The 16,137-nt window shown below is 40.9% G+C and overlaps 2 protein-coding genes and 1 non-coding gene across 5 annotated transcripts; 1 reads left to right on the top strand and 2 right to left on the bottom strand.

Moving 5' to 3' along the window:
- Positions 1-1,482: 1,482 nt before the first annotated feature.
- On the bottom strand, positions 1,483-11,944 carry LOC118000315 (cortexin domain containing 2). Of its 3 annotated transcripts, none has more exons than XR_004676431.1 (3): positions 11,771-11,942; positions 2,577-2,958; positions 1,483-1,792 (listed from the first exon to the last, which is right to left on the bottom strand). XR_004676431.1 is itself a non-coding variant. In XM_034989960.1 (3 exons), exon 2 carries the CDS (start codon positions 2,883-2,885, stop codon positions 2,718-2,720), a length of 168 nt encoding a protein of 55 aa, XP_034845851.1. In that variant the 5' UTR covers positions 2,886-2,958; positions 11,771-11,944; the 3' UTR covers positions 1,483-1,792; positions 2,681-2,717. The 3 variants fall into 3 exon arrangements, 2 of the variants coding, with proteins under 2 accessions (XP_034845851.1, XP_034845850.1); XM_034989960.1 differs by having other exon boundaries at positions 2,681-2,958; positions 11,771-11,944; XM_034989959.1 differs by having other exon boundaries at positions 1,483-2,958.
- On the top strand, positions 8,794-8,896 carry LOC118000401. Its single transcript, XR_004676448.1, has one exon. It is a non-coding gene; the product is annotated as a U6 spliceosomal RNA (small nuclear RNA).
- A 3,417-nt stretch (positions 11,945-15,361) lies between the features above and the next one.
- Positions 15,362-15,808, bottom strand: SKA2 (spindle and kinetochore associated complex subunit 2). The gene is given in 3 exon segments (XM_034990083.1): positions 15,362-15,495; positions 15,498-15,535; positions 15,537-15,808. Coding segments are annotated over 3 exon segments (417 nt in total). The 5' UTR covers positions 15,782-15,808.
- Positions 15,809-16,137: the final 329 nt, after the last annotated feature.

Raw genomic sequence — 16,137 nt, 5'->3', positions numbered from 1 at the left:
AAAACCAGAGAGACCCCCCCAAACAAAAACAAAAACAAAAACAAAAAACAAAATAGAGAGACCCAAGGTATGTGGATTACAACTCCCTGAATCTACACACCAAGGACTATCTAACCACCGAGACTGAAAATACTCTACTGACCAATGGCTAAGCTGCCCTCTCCCCTGAACAGCATGCACATTGGCTGCATGAGTTTGCCTTGGGTCGCTCTTCCTTTTTTTTCTTCCACAGATAATCCACTTCTTCTGACTGATGCATTTTTTTCTTAGATAGGTTACTGTAGAAAGTCAAACCTGTGGGTGCCTGGGTGGCTCAGTTGGTTAAGCGACTGCCTTTGGCTCAGGTCATGATCTTGGAGTCCCGGGATGGAGTCCCACATCGGGCTCCCTGCTCGGCGGGGAGTCTGCTTCTCCCTCTGACCCTCCTCCCTCTCATGTGCTCTCTCTCAAATAAATAAATAAAATCTTAAAAAAAAAAAAAAGAGAAAGTCAAACCTGTGACTCTCTAGTGGCTGCATACTGATGCTCTCATTAATCATGTGTTTGCTTGCATTTTATTTTAGGGGGTAGGGGAAAGGTGAGTTCTCCCTATCTGAGTTCCTGGAGGGAATACATGGGAGTCTTCCAGTACAGACATCAATCTTAATCTGCTTTCCTCTGACCCTGACCTGCACCTTGTCCTGAATTTCTTTTTATCAAAACAGTGTACAAATCATCTCTCTCCCTCTCTCTTGCTCTCTTTCTTTCCTTAGTTTAACCAATATAGCACCAGAACAGAGTTCTGGTGAAGGCAAAATCTGGTACCCCATTGCAAAGCTTTGGTTCCCCTGCCTCCATTTTCAAATAACCCTGGGGACTTACTCAGGCCAAAGAGGGGGCAGTCCTGTTTCCAGGAGTCAGAAACAGAGACAATTATCAAGTCTCTGCTAACAATGCATGGATAGGTTTATGTCTCCATACCATTTGGTATTGCTGTTAAAGCCTGGTTCAGCATGGTCCATGAAAATGTGTGTCCTCTGATATGACTGCATGCTGGTCCAAGTCCCTGCACAAGCACAAGTGATGCCCCACACTTAGATTCCAAGGTTATGGCTCTTTTAGTTCACGTCCACATGTTAGGTCACTGTTGCCCAGGACATTTGGCCAGCATGGCTGAGCCTGAGAGCTTTTACAATCACTATCCCTATCACTTGCTGTGCCAGACTCAATCCTCTTCAGCCAAACCTGTGTTGGGCCTTGGTCAGTGGCCTAGCTGCCCTCTTTCCTTCCAGTGCATTCTCTTATGGACTTTCCTGCCAGTTGGCCATAGTCTACTCTACCAAATTTCCCTAACTTAAGACTTTGGAGAGAACAGATTATGATTTCCTTTCCTTTTCTCTTAAATGATCCCTGGGATGATGATGTTAACCACTACCATCATCACTGTGTATTATATATGAGTTTCCCATGATTGCCGTAATGAATTACCACAGACTCATTGGCTTAAAACAACAGAAATTTATTCCCTTACAGTTCTAGAGGCTAGCAATCTAAAATCAAGGTGTTGGCAGGGCTGAGCTCCCTCCAAAGGCTCTGAGGAGAATTTTTCCTTGCTTCCTCCAGCGTCTGGTGGTTCCAGCCAAGGGTCCTTTAGTTTGTGGTTGCATGACTCCAATCTCTGCCTCTGTCTTCACATGGCCTTTTCCTGTCTCTCTGTATCTTCTCTACTGTCTTTTATAAAAGACATTTGTCATTGGACTTAGGGCTCACCCAGATAATCCAGGATGACTTTATCTTGAGATCCTTCTTATATCTGTAAAGATCCGTTTACCAAATAAGGTCACATTCATACGTTTCAAGGGTGAGGACATGGACATATCTTTTGAAGGCCCCTTTTCAATCTACTAGATGTTATTTTACAAAGGAATTGTGCAGTGAAAAAGATTGAGGGATTCACTAAAGGCAAACGACTCCCCCTCTATCACAGAGCTCTGCCCACTTGAGAATGGCAGCAGATTTTACAAAACCACATACACTGAAAAGGTCCTGTTAGGGGCGCCTGGGTGGATCAGTTGGTTGGGCCTCGGACTCTTGGTTTTGGCTGGGATCATGATCTCAGGGTTATGGAATTGAGCCCCTTGTGGAGCCTGAGCCCAGAGTGGGTCTCTGTGCTCAGCACAAAGTCTGCTTGGGATTCTTTCTCTCTCCCCTTCTGCTTCCCCTCACCCAGCTCTCTCTCAAATAAAGGAGTAAATTAAAAAAAAATTTTTTTTTAAAAAAGGTCCTGTTAGACTCTTATCATAGGACAATTGGTTCCTGCTGGCCTTATATTTGCACAACTAAAGGGATCTCCTAAGACTGCCTCTAAGAGTTCTAGCTTTAGGTGGGCCTCACCAAGCATCATTATATTACATTACATCATACAGTTATGTCCAACTATCTTACCTTAAGGACATTTGATACTGGAGAATTGAAACCCATGGCCTTATTTTAATCAATGAGTTCTACCTGTCTTGGTCCCATTTTGTAACCATTTCCCTGAGTAGGAACAATATAAACTGGCTCGTGTTTTATCCTTTTTATTATTCTCAACTCACCCTCATGTGCCTATTGTGGAATGCAAGAATGAGAAGGCTGACACATAGAGAGGCTAAATAATATAAAGTGTGGGTCATAAGTATCTGTATAGCAGATTTCAAACCTCCTCTGAGGGGGAGTCTATCAGGCTTTCTCATAGTTCAGCTCAGAGATGGTTCTGTGGTTGGGGAGCTGGCCTCATAGGGATTCTTCACCAACTTGGCACAGCGAAAAATCATCACAATTAGGAACAGAAATAGAAGAACAACAAAGGCAATGGCAAAGCCTTTGTCTACGTCAACACCGCTGGACAGGCTTGAATCATCCATGGGAACACACGCCTCTTTACCCTTGTTCAGCTGTAGCTACCTCCTCAGGTATGTCTTCAGGTTTGTCATGTTCCTAGACAAAAGAGGATAAGACAAGTTTATTGGTTTTTATGTGTATGTGTGTGTTTTCTTTTATTTATTTATTTATTTATTCGACAGAGAGAGAGAGACAGCGAGAGAGGGAACACAAGCAAGGGGAGTGGGAGAGGGAGAAGCAGGCTTCCCACCGAGCAGGGAGCCCGATGCGGGGCTCGATCCCAGGACCCTGGGATCATGACCTGAGCCAAAGGCAGACGCTTAACGACTGAGCCACCCAGGTGCCCCTGTATGTGTGTGTTTTCTTAATAACATTATGTCAAAACCAAAGAAGGTTTAGAAAAACAAAAACAGAACAGCAAGATTTATTCAAGAAGCACTATGAAACTGGTAAAGTTAGTATGGGTGACTTTCAAAATATATACACACATAAAGCATAAAATTGCTGGAAAATTACTCCAAAGCAAAACATGAGCAAACATGTTTAACTCAGAAATCAACTGGGGCTTCCTGGCCCTGTAAGATCCAGGTACAACTGCCTTAAACATCCCAATTCTGTGTTAAGTCCAAATCCCTCTCTATGATTTTTTCAAATTCTGAGTACTTATTGTAAATAATTTGTTCTGGAGTCTTAACATAAAGACTATGTAAACAAAATTATTTTTATTTTTTCTAATCACTACGTTTAACTGTGCTATCATTCCCATCTCTTAATGAAAAATCAAGTATAGCTCAGAAAGGATCGATTTTGGTTATTAAAACTTAGTTCACCAAAACAACACTGAAAAGGACAAAATCAGAGTACTCCCACTTCCCAACTTCAAAACTCACTACAAATTTACAGTTATTAAGACAGTGTGGCACTAGCATAAGGATAGGCATATGGATCAGTGAATAGAATTAGGAGTCTAGAAATAAACTCATATACCTACTGTCAATTGATTTTTTTAAAAGATTTTATTTATTTATTTGCCAGAGAGAGAGCGCGGGAGAATGAGCGAGAGTACAAGCAGGGGGAGAAGCAGGCTCCTCCCTGAGCAGGGAGCCCGATGCGGGACTCAATCCCAGAACCCTGGGATCATGACCTGAGCCGAAGGCAGATGCTTAACAGATTGAGCCACCCAGATGCCCCGGCAACCTTGTTTTTTGCCTGCCACTCACTCTCTCCCTTGTACTTTTACCCAGTAATGCTGGACTTCTCACAATTCTATGAGTTTTGCATGATCCTCCTTTGTGTCTGAGCCTTTTCATTAACATTCTCTATTTATTATTTCCCATCTTCTATATTCAACTTTTAGGCTTTAGCTTAAAAGTTAATTTCCCAGGGAGATATTCCAGTAACATTCACTATACTTTACTATAATTACTTCAGTCTGTCTTCTCTGGTAATATAGTAATCTGACATGAGAGTAGAGACCGTATCTAATTTGTTCGTTTTTTTATCCTAAAAGTTTGGGTTGTATTGGCTGTTCAATAAATATATGTTCAATGAATGGATGTAGCACTACACTTTGCTAAAGTGGGCATGTAAAAAATGTTTGCTGAATGAATGAATGACTTTGAGAATGTGGCATTTGAATTAAGACAGAAGCGTATTGGTGATCTAAAAGAAAGTAGTGTCAGCAAAGTGGCAAAGAAGGACTCCAGACTTTAGTGGATTAAGCAGGAAAGGGCAGTAAGCAAATGAAGACACTAAGGTTTTAAATAATTTATAAGGAGTTCAAGTAGGAAAGAAAGAAGAGAAATCGAATAGCAGTTAAAAGCCTACTACAGAATCTAGCAAAGGATTCCTTTTTTAAAAAACATTTTAAAAAAGATTTTATTTATTGGACGCCTGGGTGGCTCAGTTGTTAGGCGTCTGCCTTCGGCTCAGGCCATGGTCCCAGGGTCCTGGGATCGAGCCCCGCATCGGGCTCCCTGCTCCGCGGGAAGCCTGCTTCTCCCTCTCCCACTCCCCCTGCTTGTGTTGCCTCTCTCACTGTGTCTCTCTCTGTCAAATAAATAAAATCTCAAAAAAAAAAGATTTTATTTATTTATTTGTCAGAGAGACAGAAAGAGCACAAGCAGGGGGAGCTGCAGGCAGAGGGAGAAGCAGGCTCCCCACTGAGCAAGGAGCCCAATGTGGGACTCGATCCCAGGACCCTGGAATCCTGACATGAGCTGAAGGCAGCTGCTTAACCAACTGAGCCACCCAGGCATCCCAAGGATTCCTTCTCAAAGGCAGAATGAAAAGGTATCAGGTAGGATGCATTTGGTTGCAAGTAACAGAAAAGTCCACTTAAGTGATAGTAAACAATATGTGGAATTTATTAACTTAGGAGGCTGACGTCCAGAATAAGGCTAACTTTAGGTATCATTGGATCCAGAGATTGAAGGTGTTATCAGGGTTCTGACTTTCTATGTCTATGATTTTTCGCAGTCCCACCTGTCTTCTATGCTGATTTTCTACACAGGCCGACTTCCCTATGGTAGCAAGAATGGCTCCAACAAATCCAGACCCCTCATATCCCCTCTTCACAGTCTCTCCTCCCCAATTCCAGAGGAAGAAAGAATACGTTTCTATTCGTCAAGATTCTTGTTTGCAAGCAACAGAAACAATCTCCCTTTTCTTGATGAAAAATTCACCCTAAGTGAAAAGGCAGTCTGGGTTCCTGGGTCTGGCAGGGTCTGAGCTGAGGAAGGATTCTGCTAATACTGTGTCTGTGAGGCGATGTTGTTTGACCCACCTCCCCGGGGCTCACTGAAACCTGAGTCCCAAGGGAGACAATAAATACTCCTTTATAGTTGCTGTTGTCATTTTATTTTACATACATACTTGTGTAATTTGGGAAATGGAGATTACAAAGAGCTCTTCCTTTAATATTATTTGAACTCTATCAACTTTAAATTTAATTTGGACGCACCATTTACCATTTAATAAGTACAATACAAAAACTAGGTCCTATAGGCATAACACGATACATAAGGTCTGGTTTCTGACTTTAGGAAGCTTATAGTCTGGTATGGGAGATAAGACATAGCCACATAACTATGACATAGGTATAAAGTGGTTAGGTTTCAAAACAGAAAGTAGTGGATCTCTCTGAAATCGTCTGCCCCACACTTCCTCTCCTGTCCATCCATATGGCTACTGTGGAAGCTGCCATATTCTGACATGGCCCCACCATGCTGGCTGCCACAGTTCAATGGTCTGGGGTAGGTAGAAGTTAGGCTAAAGCTCTTCTCTTGAATTTTTGTAACTGGAATAGGACATACTAGGTGTTTAATACGTACTTGATGATAACTGCGTTGTAATGAGAAAACCAATTTCATTGCAATTTTAATACCCGCTTCTGGCTTTATCCATTTCTGTACATCTCAGATGCCACTTTCTGGATATATTTCTTTTTTTTTTTTTTTAAAGATTTTATTTATTTATTTGTTAGAGAGAGAGGGGGCACAAGCAGGGGGAGTGGCAGGCAGAGGGAGAAGCAGGCTCCCCGCTGAGCAGGGAGCCCAATGCAGGACTTGATCCCAGGACCCTGGGATCATGACCTGAGCCGAAGGCAGAGGCTTAAGGCCTGAGCCACCCAGGCGCCCCTGGATATATCTCTTTAATATCTCATTATTGATGCCAGCACATATCTTCCCTTTATTCATTACTACACTTTCTCAAAAAGATCTTATTATTTAACCCTGGCATCTACATATCTCACTAGTCCCCTTACAGCCTGCATATTTCATTGATTTTTCAACTTCTTTTAATTATTGCATTTCAAGAGACTTGCATCTTTATTTGATTTTCTTTCATTTATTCTCTTATCACAGGTTTCTAGGTATGATTTTTATACCATGTAAACTGTCTTGATTTTATATTAAGTTGCAGAGAAAAATAAACAAAAATATGTACTTCCTGAATGAAAACAAATAATCCCATAGCAATCTGCTGGTAAAAGTGGAGAAGGAACCCAAAGGGAAGACTCAAGGAAGGTTTTACTGAAGAGGCAAATACATGAACTGAACTGCGGCCTGAGAATGAGTGGAGTTTACCAGGCAGATAAAAGCGAGAAAGAGGAGAAACTGGAGAAGATATTTCAAGTACAAACACAAGGGCTTCAGGGAGGACAATATAGTATGTTTGAGAAACAGTAAGTGTTCAGTAAGTATTGAGAATGTATTCTATCAGAGAACAGGCAGGAGCCATGGCCTAGGCCAGTTCATCAGGGTCCTTATATGGTACATTAAAGACTCTGGACTCAACTTTACAATCAGTGGGGAGCCATTGGAAAGCTTTTAAACATGGAAATTATACCATTAGATATTTGGTTTAGAAATATCAGACTGGCAGGAATGTGGAGGATGCACGAGACAACAACTAACCTGATATTCTTCCGTAAATATGAGCTTTGAAGGGATTCAGGACAGCTCTCCCCCCCCCCCCCCGCAATGTGTCACTCTGGCAAGTGGATCATTCAGAGCTGAAGGCACTTGAGATCCTGTGGGCTCAAGAGAAACTTTTGTCTCTCTCTTAACCACACAGAAAAATCTAAATTGGGGGTCTTTCCCCAAATAAGGGTCATCTGCTCTTCTTACTACCCTCTGAAGTGCATTCCTTTCCTCTGAAATCCCAGACCCCTACCCCCTTCTCTTTAGTTCAGAATGAGATAAATATCTCATCTTGCCTGCCTTTGGAATTTCCATGTCTATGGGGAGTCCCCTACATACATCTATTAAATTTGATTTTGTCCTGTTAATCTGTCTCATGTCAATTTGATTCTTAATCCAGCTAGAAGGACCTTCAAGGGGACAGGATTTCTTGCTCCCCAACATAGTTGGAAGGAACCCTTGAAAGTCATGTTGTGGCATTAGCCTTCTAATCATTCCTGCAAAGTCCCTGCTTTAACTACTTGGGTGAGTTCCTTGGGGGCTTCAGGGGTCAGAAGTGACTATCTTCCAAGGTGTCTCATTCTTTAAAAGTACTTAGTTTTTCTTTTTTTTTTAATTGAAATATAGTTGACACACAATGTTATTAGTTTTAGGTATACAATGTAGTGATTCAACAATTCTATATGTATGCTATGCTCACCACAATTGTAGCTGCCATCTGTCACCATACAACACTATTATAATACCATTGACTATATTCCCTGTGCTGTTCCTTTCATCCCCATGACTTATTCATTCCATAACTGGAAGCTTGGACCTCCCACTCCCCTTCACCCATTTTGCCCATCCCCTCACCTCCCTTCCCTCTGGCAACCACCAGTTTATTTTTGTATTTATGGGTCTGTTTCTGCTTTTTGTTTGTTTTGTTTTTTAGATCCCATATGTAAGTGAAATCATATGGTATTTGTCTTTCTCTGACTTATCCACTCTGCATAATATCCTCTAGGTCTATCCATATTGTTGCAAATGGCAAGATTTCATTATTCTTTATGGCTGAGTAATATTTGATTATACGTGTGTGTGTGTGTGTGTGTATACACACACATCTTCTTTATCCATCCAACACTTGGGTTGCCTCCATTCTTGGCTATTGTAAATAATGCTACAATAATAAAAGTAGTTCTTCACATTAAGCCAAATTTGTCTCCTTAGCACTCACTGCTCCACTTTTAACTTAGGACCAAATAGGGTAACACATATCTTTTCCTACACAAGATTTTCAGAATGTGAAGATTGCTATCAAGTACTTGTTGACTCATTTCTTCAATCATTTCATAATTTAATCATTTCTCAGAGGATATGATCTTTCTATCATTCTAGTCTTTTTCCATTGAAAAGAATCTAGTGTGTCTACATCCCCTTTAAAACGTGGTGCCCAATATAGAATAGAAGACCCACGTAAACCCAAGATTATTCATCTAGTACTATACTTCTATTGCTTGAGATAAGATCATAATGAGCCTTGTGCTAAAATTGGAATGATACAGAGAAGATTAGCATGGCCCTTGCACAAAGATGACACACAAATTCATGAATCATTCCATATTTTTAACTAACTGGAATTTAAATTAAAACTTGGAAGAAAAAAATCATAATGAGCTTTGAAATTCAGCATAAAGAACTTGAATTTTAGGGACATCTGGGTGGCTCAGTCGGTTAAGCGTCTGCCTTCAGCTCAGGTCATGATTCTGGAGTCCCAGGATCAAGTGCTGATCAGGCTCCCTGCTCAGCTGGGAGTCTGCTTCTCCCTCTGCCCCTCACCCCACTCATGCTCTCTCTCTTTCTCTCTCATTCGCTCTCTCTCTCTCAAATAAATAAATAAAATCTTAAAAAAAAAAGAATTTGGGGTGCTTGGGTGACTCAGTCAGTTAGGCATCTGCCTTCTGCTCCGGTCATGGTCCCAGGGTCCCGGGATCGAGCCCCATGTCGGGCTCCCTGCTCTGCGGGGGACCTGCTTCTCCCTCTCCCTCTGCCTGCCACTCCCCCTGCTTGTGCTCTCTGTCTGTCAAATAAATAAATAAAATTTTTTTAAAAAAAGGAATTGAGTTTTATTCAAATGGGGGGACATTGAAGGATTTTGAGCAGATAAATAAGAGCAGCGGCCCTATCTTACTGTGCATCCCACTGACTCTAACTGGAATGTAAGCTCTAAGCGTTAGGTCTGTGTCCCATTAGTGACATAGCTTCAGTGCCTAGGCAGGGCTGGCACATTGTAGGTGTTTAGTATACCTACATAAATGAATTAATATCTATATCCGTGCCCGGCATATTAAGCATACACAATTCATGCTTGCTGAAGGAAGGTAAGTAATCAAAGCCATACTTTACGAAGGTAACTGGCAACAGTATGTAAGAGATATTGGAGACAGGAAATAGACACCATAGGGTGAAAAACAATTAGAAGGAGTTGCAGCAGTCTTGGTAAGAGGCAACAAAAGTATAAACTAGGATGACATAGTAACAAAAAGGAAGGGATGGATGTGAAAGAGGATTTGACATGATTTATAAATTAAATGAACATATAGTGGGAGGAAGAAGGAAATGATAAAGAAAATCCTGGGGTTTGACTTTGGATGGCTGAAAGAAAAATGTTGCCATTCATAGAACTATTTATTTTAGGAATTGGCAGATATTTTAAGGGACTATGATGAATCCAGTTTGAGTAGGTTGAATTTGAAGGTACTGGTATGATATGTTCAGGAGGCAGAAACATGGGACTGAAGTTTAGGGTAAAGAAAAGCAAGATCTTTAGAGCTGAGTCACCTAAGTTCAGGGTAGTTGAAATCATGGAAATATATGAGATGGCCAAAGGAGAATTTGAAACAAGGGAATGCCTGCTTTTATGTCGGAGGAAAGAGTTCAATAAACCACAGATGGAATAGGTATAAGTAGGAAAACATGAAGAGTGTAGAGTCATGAAAATGAACAGATGAGAGAATTTCAAGGAGGGGTATTGCCAACAGCCTCAAATGCTGCAGAGATACGAAAACCTTCAGTATCTGGAAATTGGAAAACATCAAGTCATCTGTGATTCTCCTTCTCCTTATCTAATTAAATCTGAATTCCTGAACTTTGAATGAAAGGTCTCTCGTTTACTGATTTAAACTTCTCACTCATAGCTGCCAAATTCCGATAAACTAATTTTGCTACTGTTAGGCTGGTATCTTTCCTCTTTCCACCTCAAAAAGTAAAATACATCCTTACTGAAAAAGGGAAAGAAAAGAAGAAGACTGATGTTTTGGTTCCAAGTATGTCATGTTATTTATGTTCTTGGCTCTTATTTTCATATGCAGGGATCAGATCTAGGTTTTATAGATCCTGAAAGTTTACACAAGTTGGAGGCCTCTCTTTCAGAAAAAGAATGCAAGATTTTGAATACAAAATTAGGTAAAAAGTTTTTTAGAATGGAAAAAAAAATCACAAATTATTGGAGCCTTGGATATTCAGTTTCCTTTCTTCTAAGACCTCTTAGGCAAAATCACTTTTCTTGACAGATTCAAGTGACAGATACCATGGTAATTCTAAAATCTGTTTTCCAAAGCAAAGACCTCCCCTAGAATTTTTTTAGTGGTTCTTAAGATTCCTGTTTTGGGGACGCCTGGGTGGCTCAGTTGGTTAGGCGTTTGCCTTCAGCTCAGGTCACGATCCCAGGGATCTGGGATGGAGCCCTGCGTTGGGCTCCTTGCTCAGCAGGGAGCCTGCTTCTCCCTCTGCCTGCCGCCCTCCCCTCCCCCCTCCTTATGCTTTCTCTCTTTCTGACAAATACATAAATAAAATCTTTTAAAAAAGGTTCTTGTTTTGTTTGAGATGAACAGGAGTACTGCTTAGGACTAGAATAGGGAAAAAGAGGTGGGGCATGAATCTATTGGTTTATGTAAAATCTGATAGTGCTAAAGTAGGAAACAGAATAACAGCATTTATAAATCTGCAGCAGAAGTTAGTTCGCTTTCACTTAACACTTCCCAGAAAGATCAATCCCCTCTTCCTTTCCCGTGTTCCCTTCCCAAATCACTTCATTTTTCCCATCTGTGGCCCTATATTTCTTAAAGACAAATAGACAAAAAACAAAACAGGACAACAACAAAAACCACTTAAAAAGGCCCAGCTCTTCTCTCCTGGCCATAAGTTTACTCTAAAGGGAGAGGTGATGGTGAGGAAATAGAAAAATGAAACTCTCTTCCTATAATCCCTAAAATCAAAGACATCCTCTAGGCAATGGGACCAACAGAGGTTTCCCTGGTTTGCCTCAAAACAACACTGTTCCCCTTACTTAAAGTTTCACTTTTCCAGAAAAGCTCTAAGGAAAGAAAAATTCTTTACTTCCCTCAGTCATTTCCCTAAGTACTTCCCAAGCTTGTAGAGAAGTGCTATGGAATTATTCCCATAAAAACTTTACCAGAAAGACAATACGGACAGTTATTTACCTTTTGAGAGAGTGATACCCAAGGCTGGCTGTTGGCAGGGCAGTCTCCTCCTGCTCAAGCACATCTCTTGGCAACCTCTCCCCTTTTTATCAACCCACGCTTACAAAAAGGAAAGTGGTGGTAGCTCTGTCCCTTCCCCACTCCTAGGCTGAACTCAGAAGCTTCATGAATAGTTCAACTAAAACAGGATCAAGTTTCAGACACTCCCATAGTGAGTGAGAAAATGATCCCGCTAGATTAAATTGGAGCCCAGGTCAGGAGAAGAATATTTCCACAGCTCTGCCAATGCTGGGGCAGCCAAGGTTAATAGCTCAAGTAATACCATGTAAGTGGATCACATGAGTGGTAGAAGATGGGTCAGGAGCCAGCTTTTTGGTCTATGCAATGGTTCTCTGGATTAGTGGCATCATACGGAAAATTGTTAGAAATGCTAATTCTTGGACCTCTATCCCTGCCTTAATGAATCTGAAGCTTTGGAGGTGTCCTTATCTGTGCTTTAACCAGCCCCTCTAGGGGACTGTGATGTATGCTCAAATTTGAGAACTGTTTGTCAACAAGATCAGTGAGGTTCTAAAATCTCTTTTCCTCGGGCGCCTGGGTGGCTCAGTTGGTTAAGCAACTGCCTTCGGCTCAGGTCAGGATCCTGGAGTCCCTGGATCGAGTCCCTGGATCGAGTCCCGCATCGGGCTCCCTGCTCGGCAGGGAGTCTGCTTCTCCCTCTGACCCTCCCCCCTCTCATGTGCTCTCTCCCATTCTCTCTCTCTCTCTCAGATAAATAAATAAAATCTTTTAAAAAAATAAATAAAATCTCTTTTCCTCAAAAAGAATTTACTTAGAACATTTGAATCAGAAAAGTCAAAACTCTTTCACTTAGTATTAGGTATTATACGTGCTCACATATACCTTGAATGCAAAACTTACTATCATTTCCTCTAAGGTTTTTGTTTTCGTTTTTTTTAAAAGATTTTATTTATTTATTTGAGAGACAGAGAGATTGGGAGAGCACAGAGGGAGAGTGAGAAGAAGAAGCAGACTCCCCACTGAGCAGGGAGCCCAAGAAGGGCTCCATCCCAGGACCCCGAGATCATGACCCCAGCTGAAGGCAGATGCTTAACCTACTGAGCCACCCAGGTGCCCCTCCTCTAAGGTTTTATGTGATTAAAAAAAAAAAAATTCTGTAGGACATATGTGTGTCCGTGTGTGCACACACCCTTTTCTGTCTGTATGTACATGTGCTTTATAAATATACAGAATATATATTTTTAAAGATTTTATTTATTTGACAGAGAGAGATAGCGAGAGCAGGAACACAAGCAGGGGGAGTGGGAGAGGGAGAAGCAGGCTTCCCGCAGAGCAGGGAGCCTGATGTGGGGCTGGATCCCAGGACCCTGGGATCATGACCTGAGCCAAAGGCAGACGCTTAACGACTGAGCCACCCAGGCACCCCCCCCATTCTAATACCTTTAGATCCACTTCATTCATTTTAATGGCTGCTGAGTATGCAAGTACTCCATTACATACATATCCCTGATTTATTTTCACTATTAGTGGGCATTTGGGTTGTTTCAAATTTCTTAATAGTATACAAACATTGCAATGGATATCCTTGCACATATTTCTCTGAGCATTTGTGGAAATGTTTTTGTGAGATAAATTCCTCAAAATATTAAAAATATAAATGCTGAGTTGTAGGATATAAACATTTAGAATTTTAATAGGTACTGCCAAATTACACACTAAAAAGGTTATTGCAATGTGCAAAATAGATATGAAATTGCCTTTTTTTTCATAGTGCCACCAATATAGGTTACTTTCAGTCTTTGAAATATTTGTCCAGCTAAAATAACATCTCAGTTTTTAAAAACTTGCATTTCCCTAAATGGTATGGTATTTGAATTTTTATTATTTGTACATGTTTTTCAGATTTCCTCTACCTATCCTTTCCCTTCTTTTCATGGGGCTATTCATCTCTTATTTATTTATTTATTTATTATTTTAAAACAAGATTTTATTTATTTATTTGAGAGAGAGAGAGAGAGAGAGAGCACAAGCAGGGGGAGGGGCAGAGGGAGAGGAAGAAGCAGACTCCCCACTGAGCCGGGAGCCCAATATGGGGCTCAATCCCAGGACCCTGGGATCGTGACCTGAGCTGAAGGCAGACACTTAACCAACTGAGCCACCCAGACGTCCTAACAATATATTTCTACTTATAATTTTTTGTGATACATGTTCTCATTTCCTATCCTTTACCACTCCCGCTCCCTCACTTTTGAAGCTGCTCTGTCAACAACAGCTTCCAGAATTCAACCTTTCTTCTCAGCCCAATAACCTCCTTCTAGCTTCTCGTTTCCCTCTCATCTTCTGCACCTCTAGAATCTTCCATCCCAAGAGACAGATCTAATTTGTCAATCAGTGTACTCCAGTTCTGGATAAATTTCTCTGTTTATTTCCTTTCCTCCAGCTTCTGAGTGTCGGCAGAGGAAGTAATAACAATGCTCCATAGTGTCATGAACTTTATACCTTCTCACTTTGGGGTCTCAGTGCATTAAACTGTCTGTTTATACAATTTTAGTCATACACTTTCCCAAATTACCCACAGCTCTATAGCTAGAACCAACACGATCTCTACCTCTTGTTCTCAGCAGTTTGACCTTATTATTACTCTTTGAGAATCAAAGCCACTGCACATGAGTTGCCAACTTCTCTTTCTTCCACTTCAAAATGTCTGCACATTTTCTGTAAAAAGGTGTCTTGGTCTTTCTGAGACTAATACTTCCACACACAGCCCTAACCTGTCTCTTTGTCTCCCCCAGCACCAATCTTACTTGTTTTCTTGGGCACATATATTGTCTTCATCTTTAATTTGCCCCTTTTTACAAGTTCAGTCTGTAGACATATTTTTCTATTACCACCCCATTCTATCCCCCATCCCAGGTACCATTTGATTACTTTTTCTTCATTGCCACATTTCTTGAAAAAAGGTTGTGTGCTAACTATCTGTCTATATTTACTCACTTTCTATACACTTCTCACTCACCTGAACCATGGTTTCCACTCCATCTAGTCTCCTACTCTCTACTCTCCTTAGATTTGCTCCTAATGTCTGAAGATGTAGTGCTGCTGCCCGAACTCTTTTATCTTGAAATTCCTTTGGCTTCCATTGCCCTGCTCTTTCCAGATTGCCCTTTCCTTCTTCCATCATCTGAAACAGGTACTTCTCTCTTTCTTTCTTTCTTTTTCCTTTCCGTCCTTTAATTTCCAAAGCACATCCATTCACATTTGACTGACTGATAGTACATAAATATTCTTTTACAATAGGCCAGGACATCTATGTTATCCCAATTATAGAAAAACAGATGCAAAATAGTGTTAAGAAACTTCCTTGCCTGAAATTATAAAACTACATGTGTGCATATGTTTTTAAAATCTCTTTGTTCCCTTTTCATCCTTTTGGTTGAACTTTATTAATATCTGCCCTTCTTGTACTCCCCTCTCTTGTGAAAGGCATCAAATATCTAGTCACTCAGCCAAATCTCCTTCTCCTTCACCATCCCCCCACCTCTAGTCACCAAGGGCTAACAAGACACCTTCCTAAATTTTTCTGGAATGGTTCTCTTCTCCATGAGAGTTCTCTTTTGCAAGTCCATTTCTTCGTAAGTCTGACATGTGAGATTTTAATTGCTCTGCTGCAGTTTTCTCTTCTTTAGTCCATGGTGATGCCCCGGGTCTGTTTGCTTTTGTAGTTTTTGTATCATGGTCATTAAGAACAGTAGCATAAACTCAGCTCTTAGTCTCTTTCTGCTTGACAGCGATTGGTTTAAAGCGTGCATGCAAAGCTTGATATTGAGACTTAATTGCTAACAATTCCTTTAAGAGTGTAACTAGATTTTTCTTGCCTGCTGAATCAGGATGATTAGTCTTGATTTCATTTTCTAGTCTGTACTGAATGTAATCCAGATCAGAGTCAGCTTTCTGGAACATGAGTTCCATCTTATTGACCTCTGCCTCCATCTTGAATAGTTGACATTCCTCAGAAGCCTGAAACAGGCATTTCATGAAGCATTCTTTGTGTCCATTTGCTTATCTCTTTTAACTATGGTGCTATCATTTTCTGCAACCACAGTCTCTTGCGGTTGATACATAAGTTTAGGTCTAGATCCCAACCTCTCTTTTGGGCACATGCCCTCTGATTTCATATGCTTAGTAAGCATTTTTACCTGGCTCTCCCACCAACCAATCCAACAAATAAATTTCAACCAAACCTGAACTTCCAGTTAGGAAAAGATATTAGGGTTCAAAGATGATGGCCAAGAAAGAATTCTTGAGACATCTTTGGTGCAAAAGGTGGTTTTATTAAAGCGCGGGGA

This window comes from Mirounga leonina, unplaced genomic scaffold (assembly GCF_011800145.1).
Source record: "Mirounga leonina isolate KUSES-001 unplaced genomic scaffold, KU_Mleo_1.0 Mir_493, whole genome shotgun sequence".
NCBI lineage: Eukaryota > Metazoa > Chordata > Mammalia > Carnivora > Phocidae > Mirounga > Mirounga leonina.
Note: the sequence above shows the minus strand (reverse complement) of the source record. Positions and strands in the feature narration are given on the sequence as shown.

Excerpts from the sequence above, each read along its gene's own strand:
- LOC118000315 (XM_034989960.1), bottom strand. The coding sequence starts at position 2,885 with ATGGATGATTCAAGCCTGTCCAGCGGTGTTGACGTAGACAAAGGCTTT.